Raw genomic sequence first — 19,093 nt, forward strand, 5'->3', positions numbered from 1 at the left:
TAAATCCAAGATTTATCTTCAAATATAAGGTCAATAACTTTGTCTGATTATGAAAATATTACCTTATATTTTACCTTCCCTCACATTAGGAGGCCATTGCCGTGGCGTTTTAATTCAACTTTGCTCCATAACCCACATATCAGAGAAAATATACAGAAAGAATTGGAATCCTTCTCTACAAATGATGGTTCAGTGTCTTCTCTGGCCACTCTATGGGCAGTCATAAGGGGTAAATTATTAGCATTGCTTCTGCACACAGGAAATGTAAACTACATGAAGTAGATACCCTTCTCTCTACAATACATGACTTAGAACATCAGCACAATTACGCACTGATACCACGAAAGTTTTTCAAAAGACGAGACAAACCTATTATGAAAAGTCCAATAAAGCAGACACAATGTTAGAGCGTCACTTGTGGAATAGAAACGGAGGAATGCAAATTGGGAAACTACAAACACCTTCTGGCAATACCACTGAATGCACATAGTTAAAATATTCCAAGAGTATTTCACTTTTCTGTATGACCACTGTGCCCACATTAGGTCAGACCCAGGTTCATTCTCTAGACAGATCCCTTCTTAGCTCAAACCTTACTACTTTATCAAAGGAAGCAAAAGCCTCCCTTTTGAACAAAAAAGTGGTAGAAGAAATTATAGCTGCTATTTCATTGCTAAAACCAAATAAAAGCCCTAGCCCTGATGGTTTTCTAAGACTATTATAAAACCTATTCTATACTTATCCCTCACCATCATACAACATCTACAACAAGGAAATTCACTTCCCCCAGACATGCCCCCAGAGTGTGAACATTTGCTTGTTCCCTAAGCCAAATAAATCTCATTTAGCAGGTCATGACAGACCTACTTCTCTATTGAATGTAGACAAACTCTTTACTAAAGTACTGGTAAACAGAAGTCTTTCTGGTAAACCCACATCACGTAAGTTTCATCTTAACTAGATAGGCATTCAATAACACAAGTATATGCTTTGATTTAGACATGTGCAATTCGTTTCATTCTGAATGCAAATTCGGATTAATTTCGGAAATTCGGTTGCTTCCGAATGCCAAACCGAACAATTTCGGAAGTGCTGAAGTGCTTCGGATTTCTGAAAAGTGGCAAAACAGGAGAGGGTTGGGGTAGGGTTAGTGGTTGGGGTAGAGGTAGGGTTAGGTTTAGGGGAAGGGTTAGTGTAGGCTTAGGGATAGGGTTAGGGTAACACTAAACCCTAACCTACCTGTAACCCTACCCCTAACCCTACGCCTAAACCAACTCTAACCGTAACCTAACCCTACACTTACCAGAAGTCCTGAAGTGTCGAAGTTCCGAACCCCCGAATTTTGGAATGCCGAGCCGAATATTTTTCCTAAGCACATCCCTACTTTGATTTCATTGGGTATGCTAATCATAAACAAATTCCAACTCTCTTACTTTCAAAAAGTTATTTGGGCATTTCTTTTCTGGACTCTTAAAAAAAAAAAAAAAATGGATTTTCAGATTGATTTCTGAGAGCAATATCAAGCATCTACCGAAACTCAGCAGCTAACCTCTTCATTCCTCACACAAAACCACCTATCTTTCATATACATAATGGAACTAGACAGGGCTGTCCATTGCCCCCCTTACTGTTCACCCTATCTCTGGAACTATTACTGCAGAAAGTTGGGGATGAGGGTTCAGTAACGGAGCTGTGAACCTGAGGAGAGAAATATAAAGTTGGGGCCTATGCCGATGATGTACTATTAACATTAACTAATCCACTCTCTCTCTCAAACCTTCTTTCCCTTTAGATTCTTATTAGTTTGCATATAGTTTTAAGTTAAACCTGGATAAAACAAAAGCTTTAGCCTTACATATACCGGGAGAGCTTAAGCAACTTATACATTCTAGATACACACTTCAGGTGCAGAATTCCCTCCTCCACTTCCTGGGGATTAATTGGCCTTCAGACCCAAATAGTAAACTAAATAAACTAAACTATTTGCCCCTACTAAGAAAAGCAGAACAACACTTACATTCTTTGCATAAATACTCTAATGGTTGGGTAGGATAGCCTCTATTAAAATTACACTACTGCCTAGGTTTTTATATTCGTTTCAGCCATTACCAATTACACCAAGTGTGACAGACTTCAAAAATTACAATCCCAAATAGACCAATTCATATGGATGAATAAAAGGTACAACTCTTTATGTGCCCACCAAAAGAGGAGGATTGGGGTTGCCAAACTTCCTTCATTATTGTCATGCAACGAACAAAAATCCAAGACTTACATGCTCCAGTTGGTATCAAATGCTGGGTTGATTTGGAACAGTGCATCTTTGGGCATGATTTTTCTTTGATGTATATCTTCCAAAGCAAGAGTGATTCCCATTTCCAACCACTTCCATAGCCTTAACCCCTTAATGACACATGACGTGTGTGACATGTCATGATTCCCTTTTATTCCAGAAGTTTGGTCCTTAAGGGGTTAAACAAGGTACTACAAAATTCCCATTATCAACTCTGCTTCACTCTTAAGCAGCTATTGCGTGATAGTTCTCCCCAGGGATGACTCCACAGTTGTTCACACAATTTGAGAATAATGATTTTTTAAATTATTTTTTTAAAGACCAACTGATACAGTTTCATTAATTACCATGAGGTCCCTTATATAACATGATTTTTTTTTTTTTTTTTTAGATACAACCAAATTCAAAGTTTCCTAAGCTTCCTACAGAATACATCAACAAGTCTCACAATGGCTAGTACATTTGAAAAGAAATGTTTAAAACCACCAGTTCATTATTTAACCAAATATCAGACATATACTCTCAAATAATACTGGCAAATACGTTTAACACACTAACATACGTGCCTGCTTGGGAGTAGGATCTGGCCTTCCCAGAGGAAGCCTCTGATTCTTCCAACATATGAGAGTCTACATCTATTGTTGATGTCTACGTAAGCCATAAAGAGGAGGGATTTAAAACACTATTCCGATAGTATCTCACAACAGTTTTCTTATTTAAAAAGCATTGGATAGCCTCAGGTGTGTTTTGGAAGCAATGTGGATCTAGTAGAAGTACCTATATTCACTTATGTGACATTGCTCCATAATCAAACAAGTATGGCTAGAAGTAGCTGAATTACATCACATTTGCTCCAAACAACACTCCCATAAGATCCATAGACCTGGTTATTATCTAAGTCAGTAACTAATCTTACTAGAGCAAAATAAAATGCTAATGGCCTTAGCTGCCAGAAGAGCTATTAATGAAAAATGGGGGGTAGCCCAGACCCTAGACTTAGTCATGGTACAAACGAAAGAAGGGGACGTGGTGGAAATGTACAAACGTACGGCTCTCAGTCACAAACATTCAAAAACTTCCATAAAATTTGGGACCCAAAGATCTCAAGGCTCTACATTGACCACTCTTCTATCACAGCACCTTAGCTTTACCTTGATGAACTAAGCTATTTTTCTACTATTTTTCCTCATCTTCCCAATCCTGCTCTTGTATACTGTTGGTTGTTCCTCATATTTTCCAATTTCCTCTTCTCATGTCCCCTGTTGTTTCTAAATTACTGGTTTATTTCGTATTTACTACCGATGGGATCGAGTTACTCACCCTAGTTGACACTCTTCCCAGTTGATCACATACAATAGTTTTGGATAATATTTGCATAGCTTTTGCTAATTAAGCAATACTGTACACATTGTTCAGATTATAATCGTGATAGCAAGAGTAGTACTGTTGAAAACAGGATTTGAAAGAATGTTTGATCATTGGATTTTAGTTTAAATAGGATGCTGTTCTTTGCAGTATTTGTTCCCCCTTTTGGCTTATTTATTTGAATCTTATTTAATCATTTGTACATTTGTGTATGCATGAATATTGCTTATTATGGTGATGGATACTAAAAAACCTTTTAATAAAGAATAAAAATAAAATTAAAGAGAGAGCAGCTATTAAATAAAACACAAACAATTACACTAAATCCAAAGGAGACATCATATAATTAAATAGTAAAATGACAGTGGTCCCTCTCATTCAAGTTAAAAGTCTTTTGTTTTCTTGTAGGAGTGGATACAAAATATATACCAGATTGGATTATGTTTCAAGCAGCCTTCAGCAAACAGACAATGTTAAATAATGTATCTATACTATACTTGGATTGGATACTAAATCGTGAGAAACAGTAATACAGTGCCCAAATCATTACTTACAAACGGTGTGAATTTTCCTGCGTCTATAATTTGTACACAAATAAGATTAAAAATTAGACCGTGTAGTGCTTTCATTTTAGAGAATAAAGGAAACAACAACCTAGAGCACAGAGAGTTTCTCTTCGTATGCACTATAGCTACAGATAAATGAATATATAGCACACATCAAGTATTACAAAACATATCCGAATGCGTATGGAATGAAATGCCAAGCTAGAACATGGAGCAGAGCTGTGAGCTCCGTCTAGGTGATACACTAAATGAAGGCTGCTGAAGGATCAGTAAATGGGCATCATAAAAGACGATCTGACAATTTTTTTTTAATCTATATACTTCCAATCAAGTTTATCATACATAGCCTAGCCACAATTCTACTTCAAAATAAAGTTTGATCATTTGTACACATTTCAAACATACATTGTTTACAATACTGTTCTGCGTCTGCTATAAAGATTATAACAAAAATCCCACAATCAGTTTCAAAATTGTTGTGTAATGATGGTAACGTGTGTTAGCAGAGCTGACCAGGTTTACAGATTATTTTGATGAGCTATTTTTCACTTTTCTTTTTGTACTCCTCAAAGCAATAAAAACATTATTTGGGGGGTGAACAGAACTGGGTATCCAATAATTCTGTACACCTGCAAACTTTATTGAAGAGCTTTTAAAATGCTGACCCGCTCTGAAAGGTCTGCTCATTCTTACGAAATTATGAATGGAATTCTTAGAACACTAGATCATGATTTTACAAGTACAAAACATCTCGACAGTGTCATATAACCTTGTTGCAAATGTCCCCATTAAAAACCTGCATTTGTAAGCTAGAGTCAGAAGCCTTTGGCTCCTTATCACCTGAGATCTTTACACTTCTCCTGGGCTTGTACAAGAGATTAGTTTGGTTCAAGTCCTCTGTTAATTAGATTATTATTTTTTGGGTTAATACCATGTTATTTCTTAACACAAGTTGAAAAGTTAAAAGAGATTCTTTAAGTACACTATGTTATTAAATCCCCTTGGGGCCCAGAATGGGTCTTTAACAGCTCTAAGTAGTAAATTTGCCTATAAATGTCAAAGACATACATATACACAGCACTCACTGAAATCACTGCTGGGAACAGAAAAATAAATGAGAGACAAACATTTTGATACAACTTTGTCATCCACGTAAAGGCCTCAGGGCTGCTTCCACCAAATGAGTGAAACCTTTTTGATTTTAGGATAACCCCTATAGTATCCCACTGAATGTTTATTAGACCCATGCGTATGTATGAAATATGTACTAGAAAAGAAATGGTACTTTCAAAGTTGTATGTTACCTTAAAAAAAAAAAAAATCCCTGAAGCTCTAAAGTGCCCGTTAGTTTAAAACTACTCTTTCTTTTTGTTCTCTCACACATGAATTAAGTTAATTGTGTCTCATTCATGTTAAAAAAATATATATGTATGAGTTTGATGAATACATTAAAATATTAACTTTAATAGAGGTTATTAGCACTAAAATCTGTAGGAGGACAACCCCATAAAAATCTAGAAGCAGCCCTGGAAGGCCCAATGCTACTAAATCTGCCATTTTTCACAGACGGCCATTTTCTTCCCCTGTGTCTTTCTCTTCTATTGCTTCCAGCCCTCTCTTGGACTTTGCATCAGGTGCCGTACTTGCAGGTACAGGTTTGGCCAGACCACTAGCAAGACAAGCCTGGTTAATTTGTTTCATGTTCTCCGTAGCTTCGTTCTTGGCGCTCTTCAGCAGATCACCCTGACCCTGAATGACAAAAGCACAAATGTAAAACGTTAGATCAATTTCCACATAGAATACACAACTTAAAATAGTAAAGTATTATTAGGACAATCTCTTCACATCATCACATCCTAATTGTTTACAGAGTATCACTGTGTCTTTTTCAGGGAGTCGCTAATAATGAAGAGTAAAGCACTGAGGCCCCACACTTTTTGATGTGCCATATGCAGTGCTGGAAGTTAGCATGGCACGTAGCTCTTTAAACAGGCACTTAAATGCCAATATGGTATATAGTATGAAGGCTCCATTTTAACTGGATAATAGTGAGTTGCTAATTGGAACTTGCGTACTGAGTGGCGATTGTGTGCAACAAGTATGTCAAACATGTGGCCCACAATGGATTATTTGCTGCCCACCTGCCCTGGGGCCACTTTGTGTTGTGGCTGCAACCAGCCGTAAGACAGAAAAGCTATTTCCTGTCTGATTCTTGACTTCCCTCCCACGGCCGATTGCGTGCTTCTGCAGGCCAGCCACTCCCTCTTTCCTCTTGCTCGCAGTGCCAGAGGAGCGTCTGGCCTACTCGAGCAGAGAAGAGCAGGGCTGGAACTTGGGGACAGGTGGCTAATCTTAAGGTAGGGGAAAAGGGACTTGGGGGACCTTCCTGTGTAGTGTGTTAAATTGGAGTGGGGGGGCATTGTATTAATTTGGCAGAGGGAGTGGGTCAGTGTATTAGAGTGGGGGGGAGGCAGTGTGTGAAATTGGGGGGAGGACAGTGTATTCATTTGCAGAGGGGAGGGCAGTGTATTATAGTGGTGGAAGGGGGGCAGTGTGTTAAATTAGAGGAGGGAGGGGGCAGTGTTTTAAATTGGGGAGGAGGGCAGTGGATTCAATTAGAGTGGAGGGAGGAGGGGCAGTGTATTAGATTGGGTGGAGGGCAGTGTATTAGATTGGGTGGAGGGGCAGTGTATTAGAGTGGGGGGGGGGGATTTATAGGATTTGGAGGCAATGTATTTGATTTGTTGCCAGTATATTAGAATGGGGGTAGGAGGCAGGACGCTCCCCATGGAGATGCTGACTGGCCGCACAGCTTTTTGTCACACATGTACAATAGCCTCTCAATGCTTTCCTATAGGAAAGCATTGAATTGGCTGAGATCAAGTTTGACGACCTCAGCCAAAGTGAAGAACACACTCATATGACCTCAAACTCAACAAAATAGCATTTGTTTTTTTACGGCTGTGCAACAGCATACATTCACCATTTCAGTCCCATTATCATAATAAGTCAAGGTAGTTGGACTGAAAAATTCTTTATATGCAAATGCATGTCTCCTTAAAATAAATTTGCTCTTTTGTTTACTTTGAAGCCCTACGATCGTGGGGACGTCCAGTGTCAGTTAGGCCTTTGAGTTTGACATGCTTGGTGTACATACTACACTATGTTGTATTTTTTTTTTCTGTAGTAGAACTACCCATATATACCATATACTTAGCATTCAGAAGACCGGAGGAGATCTTCTGGGTAGTTGCATCTACTGAAGGAAAGTGCCTTTTCTTTTAATTGTAATTTCTACTGACTCCAGGATCTGCAACGTTATAGGGGCTTGTGTTCAGTTCTGTATATATTTTTTACATTTAAATGCCTATAACTAGATTGTAGTGTGAGCAGGATTAAATAAATACCTGGAGCTCCCCTCCGTCAGGCTCTAGAACAAAGTGGGAAAAATCTGTGTAAATCGGAGGTTGCCTCCCACATGTAAGCTGATCGCCATGTGTTTCAGTATGTTATTATCATGTTTATAGCAATAATTGACAAAGAGCTAAGAGGGAAGCACCCAGTTGCACTATAAGTCTATTGATTTATATATTTAATTTTGCTTTCACAACTTACAAATGCATATTTGTTTAATACAGATAATCTAGAAGTGGATTGGTCCTTTCAAATTGCATATTTCAGAGTTGTTATACATCACTAGAAAACCACAGAACAATTAGGAAACTAATCCATGGATTTATTCATCATTTTATTCCAGGGGTCCTGTTTGATAGATCTTAGTAACAGATAGATAAGAGGGAACGCAAATATTTTGTTAAGTTCTCGGCCATGAGATGGCGCCAAGTTACAGCACAGTGCTATAGAATGCTTGTTGGCAAAAGATGAGAGACACAAATTAGAAGCATGTTTTTCCACATGGATACTTAGCGTTACCCTCGCCAAAATATTAGTAAAGATAAGAGGTCAGTGTTTGTTCTCCAGCTCATTAACTCTCAATTTGGAGCACTGCAGAGTTTCTAAAATATTAATTGCAGATGGTAAACACACACACTTTCAAGGCAGATCATTGATAACTGCCAATATTTCACATTCAAGACCTGGTTTTGCTTTAGCCATGAAAACAAGTACCCTATGTTTTTATTTTTATTTTTATTTCAGTTCCCTTGTAAGCACGACTCTACCTCCCTTCCTGCTAAGTGGTACTTCCTCTTGCTCCCCCAGGGACCTCCACCCTTATAATGAAAGTTCCATTCTCAGAAACATACACTAAGTGGTTTGTATCCATTCCCTAATATCACCATGCCAGGCTGGGGAAACGCATTCATCTTTAATTATCATACTGTAACTTACCCATAATTCATCAGAGATTTTAAGCTATACAAATAAAATAATATAATAAAATTCTAAGCACAGGATTGGTTATATTAGTACTGGTCTAAAATAGGTGTCACATCACCAATTCCTGAGCTGTGTAATGCATCCAGCTGGGCGAGAGGCTGCGCATCTCTTGTGAGAAATGCATGTGATAATTGATTCATTACTAAATTGTTTTAGAAACTCAAAGCACATTATTAAAGGGATACTTTAGGTATCAAAACTACTTTAGCTTAAACTAACACTATTGGCACCCAGCTCACTTAATCTAATTGAAGTGGTCTGTGTGCAGTGTCCCTGACCCCTTAACCCTGCAATTTTAATTATTGCAGTCATTGAGAAACTGCAATAAAAACCTTGCAGGGTTAAATAAACCTCTATTGGCGGTCTACCAGACAGCCACTAGAGGAACTTCGGGGTGGTTAGGGGACTTGTCGCCTGACACTGGACATCCTCATGCTTTGCAAGCATAACTCAAAACCCCATAGGAAAGCATTGGTTAAATGCTTTTCTATGGGGGAAGTCCTATTGCAATCCCGGTGCTTCCACCGCATGCACATTAGTTCCCCCCCCTCGGCTGACGTTTGCAGAGGAAGGGAGGTGGAGCGAATGAGGAAAGTGACAAAAGGATTTTTAGCCCTTTCAACGCCGATGAGAGGCACTATGGTGCTAGGAAGACAACTTTGTTTTGCTAGCACTGTAATTTCCCCTTAATTAAGCAGTCTGGGTGTATAGATCATGCCTTTGCAGTCTCATTGCTCAATTATCTGTTAAATCAATCATCCATCCAGTTAGAGCTTACACTTTTTTTAAATTATGTCTTTAAAAAGAATGAAGTGAGGCGGAGCCTGACCGGGGAGCCGACCAGACGCATAATCTGTGAGCTCCCGAGCCCGGTCCTGATTTCAAGCGAAAAACAGGGGGAAAATACCAGACCCTGAACCCCAACTTACCTTACTCGACGACACCAAAGCTGGGGAGCAGAATGATATCCCACACACTCGGAAAGACCGCTGGATCGGTAGATCAGAGGCTTGGGGCCTACACGACGCAGTGCAGGGGAGAGGCGGCCGCTCTCCCAGCCCTTCAAAGCGTGCGGCACCTGAAGTATCGGGCCTCCCCTCCCCCCTCAGGACTGGTGGGGGTTAACCCGGTCCAACCACCCGCAACCTGTGAACCCACACAGCTAACTGGCGACCTGGAAACCCGCTTGAACAGGCTGATGGCAAACCTCTGGGCGAAGGTGGAAGCTAGACACACAGCTACACAACAGCAGCCGCGGGCGGGCAAGAACACGCCGAGGACCCAAGTAAGCAACAGCTGGAGGGGCACAAGGAAGCTCCCAGGCATAAGCCCGACGGCACAACCCACGACCCGCCACAAGAGCCAACTCGGGGTGAGGGCCCCAAGGGGCAAATCCCAGACGCATCCCCCACGCAAGCAGAGGCGGAGGCCTGCGCATGGCACGCGGCGACACACCACCACAGGCCTGGGTCCTACCTCAACAGGTATATACCCGGCCTCTTCAATCCCCCGAGTTAATGGGGAAACAAAGCTGGCCCTGCCACAAGACCGGAGCAGGAGGGGGACACCGGCATGCCCCTGGCTGACAGCTGACACCAAGGACTCCTACCTGCCACAGCAGATGCTAGCCCACGCTCACACACCCCACCCACGCACTGCCCGACCGGGTGAAACACAGACCGCAACACAGCCGCAGCAGACAGCGCAGGGGGAGCCCATACAAGGCATCGGATGAACCACACAGCATTGGGACTTAAGGTCTAGCAAAGGACTCTTCACCCGTCCTATTTTCCCATTTTTTTTTCTTTACTGTTATTTTTCAACGCCATGCAAATGTTGTAATGCTGTATGTACCAAAGCACTTGTTAGCTAACGTAGCTCATTGAAGTTTATACTGCATGATGTCTAGCCTCTAATAACCCAATCAGCCTGATCACGAAGCCTACACGTATTATACGCTAGCTTAGTTGTTTGGCTTCATTAATCGTCGAATATCTTAATTATCCTGATGACAAAACTACATAGACATCACAAAGTGCACATAACCAATATGTACTGTTAACTGTCTAGATAATACGCGTGCACAGTTTATTTACTATCCCTATATAACCATATCGATACCTTGATACTAATACTACAACACTCTATTCTTTAAGCAGGTTATTTGATATATGTTACATCTTGTTGTACTCTTGTTCTTACTTTACAAAAAAAAAAGTGCAAAAACCTTGACTATGTATGCCACTCGTTAGCCATGATATTGTGTACTCAACATGTCATTGTTCAAGCTTGTACTTTCCTCTGCACTCCAAAAATAAAGAATTTAAAAAAAAAAAAAAAAAGAATGAAGTAATCTTGTACAATATTTCTCATTATCAGAATGTCTATTTTCTCAAAGAATGACATTGAAGTTGATGATTTCTTTTGAGAACATATGACCAGAACAGCCAATCATATTCTTTTAGCCTTTCTATACACACCCAAATTGGTGTTAAAGGTGTTTTCTAAATGCGTTCTGATTCTGCCGTTTGTTTTTTTGGGGGGAGCGGGACATCTAAGGTAAGCACATGTTCAGAATAACTTCAACCCTTTATCAGAGTACTCTGTGTGTAGAGAGTATCACGCACTGTATGCCATAAAGAGGTTCCTTAGAGCCAGTCTAAAATCAAATTTCATGTAATAGTGGGTATTTTTGTATATTAAAAGCCAATGCGGCTTTAATTTTCATGTGACTGCATAGACTCTTTTTCACACCGCACAGCCAATTTCCAAATCAGTTAGGTTTTTCCCTAAGTATAGTTCTGTCTGATCCGATGTACAGTTCAACTAAATCAATGTCTTCATTCTTAAAGGGGACACTGTAGTCACCAGAACAACTACAGCTTATTGTATTTGTTCTGGTGAGCATAGTCTGTGTTTACAGCAAAAAGGCTGCAGGTACTGTCTTTTCAGAGAAAAGGCAGTGTTTACATTACAGCCTAGGGATACCTCCACTGGCCACTCCTCAGATGGCTACTAGAAGAGCTTCCTGGGGCAGTGCTACACAGTGTATCCACCCTCTGCATGAAGACACTGAACTTTCCTCATAAAGATGTATTGATTCAATGTATCTCTATGAGGAGATGCTGATTGGCAAGGGGGGGGGGGGGCATTTAGACTTTCTTCCACTCAGTCTTTTAGAAAAGCCTTAAAGCCACCTCTTAAGAAGGCAAAGCACTTAACCAATTATTTTCTGCACCCTACAACTTTCTCCCTTTTAACTGATTTAATTCCTGCTTCTCCAGCACATTTACTCACACCATATGCTGTTGGCAGTCAAAACCTTTGACATTAGGGTAGAGCTGATATTAGGATATGAACTGGGGTAGTGTGTTAGGGCAGCACAGGGTGTAATAGTGAGTTAGGGTAGTGTAGAGATTAATTGGGGTGTCTCTGCCTATTGTAAGGACAAGAATGGGACATACTAGCATGTCCGAGTGCTGCAATATATATTTTTTGTATATTATATATACACACACACACACACACACACATATTTAAATATGCCTTTACATGCCAGAAGCTCTCAGCAGGCTGGAATGTAAACCACATCATTATTTGATCCATATTTCAGAAGGATAACGTCATTTTAAATAAACTTGCACTTACGTGTGTGAGGGTTTTGTTTACAATCGCATGATTCAGAAATTCTGGATCACTAGTAATAGTTAGATCTGCATACTATACCGTAATACTGTCACATATTTGTTTCTATACTTATGCCTTAGACATACTTATCATGAACAGCTGCTTAATGTCATGCTATGTAATTAAAGCAAAACCCAAGGGGTAAAATCTAGATTTAAAGGTATGTGGCCGGTAGTTTTAATTTGAAAATGTCCTATTATGTTTTTTTTTTTTTTTGTTTTTTTAAAGATAAAATCAGTAAGGCAGGATCTTAGATTTAATGGGCAGTATAATTATATTTACTAAAATTAGAACTCGTAGGTTTGCTTGCACAGGTAAATTTGTATCCCTACTCTACATTTACACCGTGTGCTTACAGTCTACTACGGACTTAAAGTTCCGGTTGCGAAACACGGTGTATGATAAAGTCTCCTGAAGCCGGTTACTCACAGCTCCAGGCTACACAAAACATTTAACACTGCTACCTTTAGGTATAAGTATTTACTAGCTGACTTGGTTATGGACGTCAGCATACCAGCAGTGTGTTGAGACCCACTTATGTTTGTTTTTTTTTAATTCTTTATTTGTATTGTGCAGGTGGTTACAGGCTATCACATACGCCACAACAGCGTGTTTCAAAGGTTCACAAGAGTTAGGTAGTGGCATGAGAGTTTGCACATTTTTATATTTATAACAAGTTTGGTTCAACGATATACTGTGTGTACTTCTACGTACTGACATGAAGGATATTAGGTATAGTGAGGTTATGTGCACAAGTCTAAGTAGAAAGATTTAACAATGCTTTTTGTAAACATTTTTAAGCAGTATGCAATATAAGCCGCATAGCATTAACAGTACAGATAATGCAGTTTTTACTCGCTAGTAACGTCACTTGACTAATGCTTTTGTTCCAGGTAATTGTTTAACAGTTAGCTTGTGCGGGATAACCTGTTGGGGTAGGGACACTGATAGTTGGATTGGTTACGCTAATGGCAGTGAATGTGCAGCTTGTTTGTAATGCGACACATTTGCTGCTAAGGCATAGTGTTGGGGATGTCCAGTTGATAAACTAGCAGAGATAACATTATGTGGTGGTCTGCAAACTAGTGTGTAAGGTGCATGTCTATCTTGCATACTAAATAAACAAAGAAATGATGGCGAAGACATTGCTCCTAGCCCTTTGCTAGCCAAATGTACATACAAGTGTCCAGGAGACAGCTGGGCAACGTATTGTGGTGCACCAAGAGTCTGTGCAGTGGTGCTGGTACTTCCCCCGGTGCTTAAAAGAGGCGGTTAGGCCTCTGCCCATAATTATTCCCAGTCAGCCGACGCCTGTTCTGCTGGGCCGTTGGCGTTGCACGTGGGCCCCTTGGATCGAGGTTCTGTCCCCTGTGGGACACTGGGGGGAACTCTGCCCGTGTCTCTCGCCGGTATCTAGCCTCACTGCCCCCTGGTTAGCGGCGCGGCCGGTGCTGTGACTATTCAAACGTGGGGCACGTCTTTGCCTGGTGGTGTCGGTTGGTGCCGCTGGGGTGTAGGTAGATCGGGCTTGTTGGTGGGACCCCCTCCGGGGCTTGGGTGCGCAAGTTTTGGTGCCCCAGTCCCCTGGCGTTGCTTCTCTCTGCGCTGGTCTCCTGTCCCGTCGGGGGGCCACTCTGGGTGTACGAGGAGGATTCCCGCCCATGTGGAGCCGGATTGCCGGGCGGAACCACGCCGCCACCTCTCTGATTGCCATCTTGTAGGGCTGTCTCTGGGCCCGGAGCCTAATCCACAGGCTGGCGCAGATCTGGTCGAAGAACTCCTGTAAGTTCCTGGGAGGCTTAAGCAGTGTGCGTTTTTTAGTAGGCTGTTTTTAGTAGGCTGTAGCAGTGCCGCCTTCTTGTGTGGGCCTGGACAGACCCACTTTGCTTTGGACTTTGTCGCTTGGTCAACAAGCTTGGTGTGGGGGTAATCGTCCCCAGCTAGGACCGGGATATCCCCCGCCGGTCCAGAGGGGGGGTTAGCAGGGTTGTGCTGGGTTCATGCCTGTGAGCGGGTTCGTCCATCACCCCCAGGCCTTAGGCTCCGCTCTGGTGTAGGCCGCATGGTTGTTTTGTGTCGTTCCGCCCCACATCGGTGCCGGACCGGTACCATTCTGTTTCTCATGAGTTTGTGAGTGGTTCCCTGGTCACCGTGAGTCGATTGCGTTACTGGGTCGATCAGTGGTGGCGTGTTTGTTCTCTGTAGTGCACGAGCTCTTAGAGTGTGCGTCCGACCATCTTGGCTGCCAGGCCCCGCCCCCATGTTTGGATTTTTAAGTGACTTTTGGACATATTTCTTCTTAGTTCAGATGTTGGCTATTTATCTTTTGTACCTTTTTAGCCTAGTCTTACATTACAATAGTGTGTTCTTTTTCTAAACTGTAGAGTCCTTTTTATATTTAGTATTTGCCTAACTTTATAGATTTTTGAATATTGGACACTGAAGTATAAATTTTGTTTGAATATGTTTCTTGAAGGGATATTGTAAGAATGTGCATGTCACAAGAGGGACACTTACGCATTTGACAGCACTAATATGACGGTTTTAATTTTTCACAGATGGATGCAATATTTTGTTTTTCTTTATTTTTTTCTGTTTTTTTCCCTTCCTATGTTTATTTTTTCCCTTTACTAGAATTTAGTAAGGTTAGAAATACATGTTCTCTTGCTCTGGTTCAGAACCTGCGTCTCACAGTCAAATCTTCATAGGGCTAATCTAGTTAGGAGCGTTGGGCGACTGCCCAGTGACGCTAATCATTTAGGGAAAGAACTACGCTCAAAACACAAAGAAATGGAACCATTAATAGCAAAGGTTATTTGAGGTTATGTGGTAATCTGTTAGCACTTAATACTCTTCTCAAAACTATGAGGTTATTTGAGTATAACTTGTTTGATACATGAGCGTTCTAGAATGCAAGATAGAAGATTTAGTATAAAATAGAAATAGAAAACTTTTTTTTTTGGACATTTGGTTTTTCATAAATAAAATTTATATTGAGAAGAAAATCTGAATGTAATGCATGAATATTATTTACTACTACTATAGTAATAACTTGAGGTCTGGGCATTTCCTGGTATGTCTCTAAGATTTATGAACAACCCAGTATTCACAACTTAAATTTGTATGTTTATAATAAAATTCTTACATTTTACACAATGGTGTCCACTGTCCTCAAAGCTCCATTAGTTTTAATGGGACTTTTGAAGAATAAAACTGTTTTAGTAGGCTAATTAAACATTTTCATCTGAGCCTGGGAATATTCCGGATTACCATGTGAGTTTGAACGTGACCGAATATATTTAGCGTTGTTTCCCGTTTCCCTAGCTTTCCTTCTTTATTTTCAAGAGGTAGCCTAGTTTAAAGCAAAAAATTAATTTATATTACACATTTATTTTTTTTAAAATCGGTAGTATGTCTTTTTTTTGTTTTGTTTTTTTAAATACCATTCTTGGATGTGACTCTAGTTTAAAGAGACTACAGATACAGCAGGACTTGATAGTCCTACTACATATACAAGACAAGAATAATAACAAAAAAGCCATTGGGAAGTATTATTAACCTAAATCTACCCATAAATTACCACATACTAACGGAACTGATCTCTGGAATGAATAGCAAATATAATGAAAGTAATAACGCGAGAATGTTCTATTTGTAATTTCAATTGATATTTTGCAGTTTTAATGAACTCAGCATTGTTCTCCGCTCAGAGCAAAAATCCATCTGTCATAGTGCAGTTTGTGCACAGTGCAAGGAGCCAGCTTTGCTAAAGACGGATTATGGGGTTTAAGATAAATCTATATTATTTCTAATGAAGGGGTGAAATTGTGTCCCATTGAGAATGTTATATTCCTAGACAATGGCTCATTTCTAACAGAAAGTAATAGAAATGTTCATATACTGATTCGCTGTCTGAGCAGTAACATAGAAACATAGAATGTGATGGCAGATAAGAACCATTCGGCCCATCTAGTCTGCCCAATTTACCAAATACTTTCATTAGTCCCTGGCCTTATCTTATAGTTAGGATAGCCTTATGCCTATCCCATGCATGCTTAAACTCCTTTACTGTGTTAACCTCTACCACTTCAGCTGTAAGGCTATTCCATGCATCCACTGCCCTCTCAGTAAAGTAATACTTCCTGATATTATGTTTAAACCTTCGTCCCTCTAATTTAAGACTATGTCCTCTTGTTGTGGTAGTTTTTCTTCTTTTAAATATAGTCTCCTCCTTTACTGTGTTGATTCCCTTTATGTATTTAAATGTTTCTATCATATCCCCCCTGTCTCGTCTTTCCTCCAAGCTATGCATGTTAAGATCCTTTAACCTTTCCTGGTAAGTTTTATCCTGCAATCCATGAACCAGTTTAGTAGCCCTTCTCTGAAATCTCTCTAAAGTATCAATATCCTTCTGGAGATACGGTCTTCAGTACTGCGTACAATACTCCAAGTGACGTCTCACCAGTGTTCTGTACAATGGCATGAGCACTTCCCTCTTTCTACTGCTAATACCTCTCCCTATACAACCAAGCATTCTGCTAGCATTTCCTGCTGCTTCTATTACATTGTCTGCCTACCTTTAATTCATCTAAAATAATCACCCCTAAATCTCTTTCGTCAGATGTTGAGGTTAGAACTCAAAATATTCTGTACTCTGCCCTTATGTTTTTACATCCAAGATGCATTATCTTGCACTTATCCACATTAAATGTCAGTTGCCACAACCATTTTTCTAGATTACCTAAATCATTTGCCATTTGGCTTATCCTTCCTGGAACATCAACCATGTTACATATCTTAGTATCATCAGCAAAAAAGCATACCTTACCATCAAGACCTTCTGCAGGATCACTAATAAAATATTAGAGAATGGGTCCAAGTACAGATCCCTGAGGTACCCCACTGGTGACAAGCCCAAGCTTTGAATATACTCCATTGACTACAATCCTATGTTGCCTGTCACTCAGCCACTGCCTTACCCATTCAACAATATTGGAATCCAAACTTAAAGATTGCAGTTTATTGATAAGCGTTGTATGTGCAACAGTGTCAAAAGCCTTACTGAAATCTAGGTAAGCAATATCTACTGCACCCCCCATATCTATTATTTTAGTTACCCAATCAAAAAAATTAATAAGATTAGTTTGGCATGATTTCCCTGAAGTAAAGCCATGTATATCCTTTCCTCTTGCCCCACCACTTGCCCGCTCGATCCTTAAACATGCCACTATAGTACCTATCCTGAAATAAATAAATATCGTGACCTCTCCTCCCCCTCTAACTATATATCATATCCCTGCTCCCTTTTTCCTCAAAGCTTCTGGAAAGACTTGTCTTTACCCGTTTGTCTCACTTCCTCAATTCTAACTCTCTCCTTGACCCTCTTCAATCTGGCTTCCGCCCTCTCCACTCTACTGAGACTGCTCTTATCAAAGTTACTAACAACCTAATCACAGCTAATTCTTCTTGAACTCTCTGCTGCCTTTGACACCGTTGATCATGCTCTCCTTCTTCAAACTCTTCAATCACTGTATCTGTGACTCTTTCCTCTCGTGGTTTTCGTCTAATATCTCTCCCAACATTAATTCAGTGTCTCCTTTTCTAATGATACCTCCTCCCCTCGTCCTGTCTCGGTTGGAGTCCCCCAAGGCTCAGTCATTGGTCCCCTTCTATTTTTTCTTTATACTGCCTCTCTTGGATTCCACTACCACCTGTACACTGATGACACCCAGATAAATCTCTCCTCCCCAGACCTCTCCATGCCGTCCTGCAACATGTCACTGCTTGCTTTTCTTCCATCACTGACTGGATGTCATCCCGCTTTCTGAAACTCAATCTCTCTAAAACTGTGCTCCTTGTCTTTCCTCCTTCTAATACTGATCCTCCTCTTTCGCTTCCCCTTCAAGTCAGTGGTATCCACATTAGTCCATCTTTGCAAGCGCGCTGTCTTGCGTCATACTTGATTCTGGCCTCACATCCAGTATGTTGCCAAATCCTGAAGATTCCATCTTAAAAACATAGCCCTCTTTGGCCCCTTTCTTACGCAAGACACTACCAAGGAGCTTGTCTATGCTCTAGTAATTTCTCGCATGGATTATTGTAACCCTCTCCTAATTGGTCTTCCCAAAAGCAGTATTGCCCATGACATTCCTCTAGTCAGTTCTCTCACACCTCACCCCTCTGTCAGTCCTTAGATTGGCTTCCTGTATCCTACAGGAGTTAATTCAAAGTGCTAATCCATACCTATTTGTCGCTCTATACTACTATACCACATCAAAAGGGATGTGAAGCAGTCACCAGAATATTAAGAGAAGAGAATAAGATTTCAGAATCCCAAATTAATTTTACTATAGAGGGTATTATGATTAGGGATTGACCGATTATCGGTTTTACCGATATTATTGGCCGATATTCTGTATTTTCGGCAAAATCGGTATCGGACAATATAGATACCGATATTGCTGATAATACATACCCTGAGGGGCCCGCAGGAAGCGGTTACTTACCTCCCAGCAGCTCCCTTCAGCTCCCATGTCAAATCTCGCGAGTCCCACGGCCGCAGAGCGTTGCCACGGATTACCATGGCAACGCTCCGCGCGGCACGCAGACCGCAAGATTTACACAGGAGAGCTGAAGGGAGCTGCTGGGAGGTAAGTAACAGCTTGCTGCTGGGCCCTCCCACTGCACAGCCAATGGCACTGGACCACCAGGGACTGTCATATCCCCCATACACACTGCCGAGCCCATACACACTGCCGAGTCCATACACACACAGACTGCCGAG

The 19,093-nt window shown here is 40.8% G+C and overlaps 1 protein-coding gene across 1 annotated transcript in view; it reads right to left on the reverse strand.

Annotated features, from left to right (window-relative positions):
- Nucleotides 1-4,517: 4,517 nt before the first annotated feature.
- Nucleotides 4,518-19,093, reverse strand: part of PLCL1 (phospholipase C like 1 (inactive)) — a 281,756-nt gene continuing 267,180 nt past the window's right edge. Inside the window, exon 6 of the mRNA XM_063429886.1 lies at nt 4,518-5,973. Coding sequence (XP_063285956.1) covers nt 5,785-5,973 — 189 coding nt within the window. The 3' untranslated portion in view covers nt 4,518-5,784. The remainder of the gene's footprint in view (nt 5,974-19,093) is intronic.

The sequence above is a fragment of the Pelobates fuscus genome, chromosome 8 (assembly GCF_036172605.1).
Source record: "Pelobates fuscus isolate aPelFus1 chromosome 8, aPelFus1.pri, whole genome shotgun sequence".
NCBI lineage: Eukaryota > Metazoa > Chordata > Amphibia > Anura > Pelobatidae > Pelobates > Pelobates fuscus.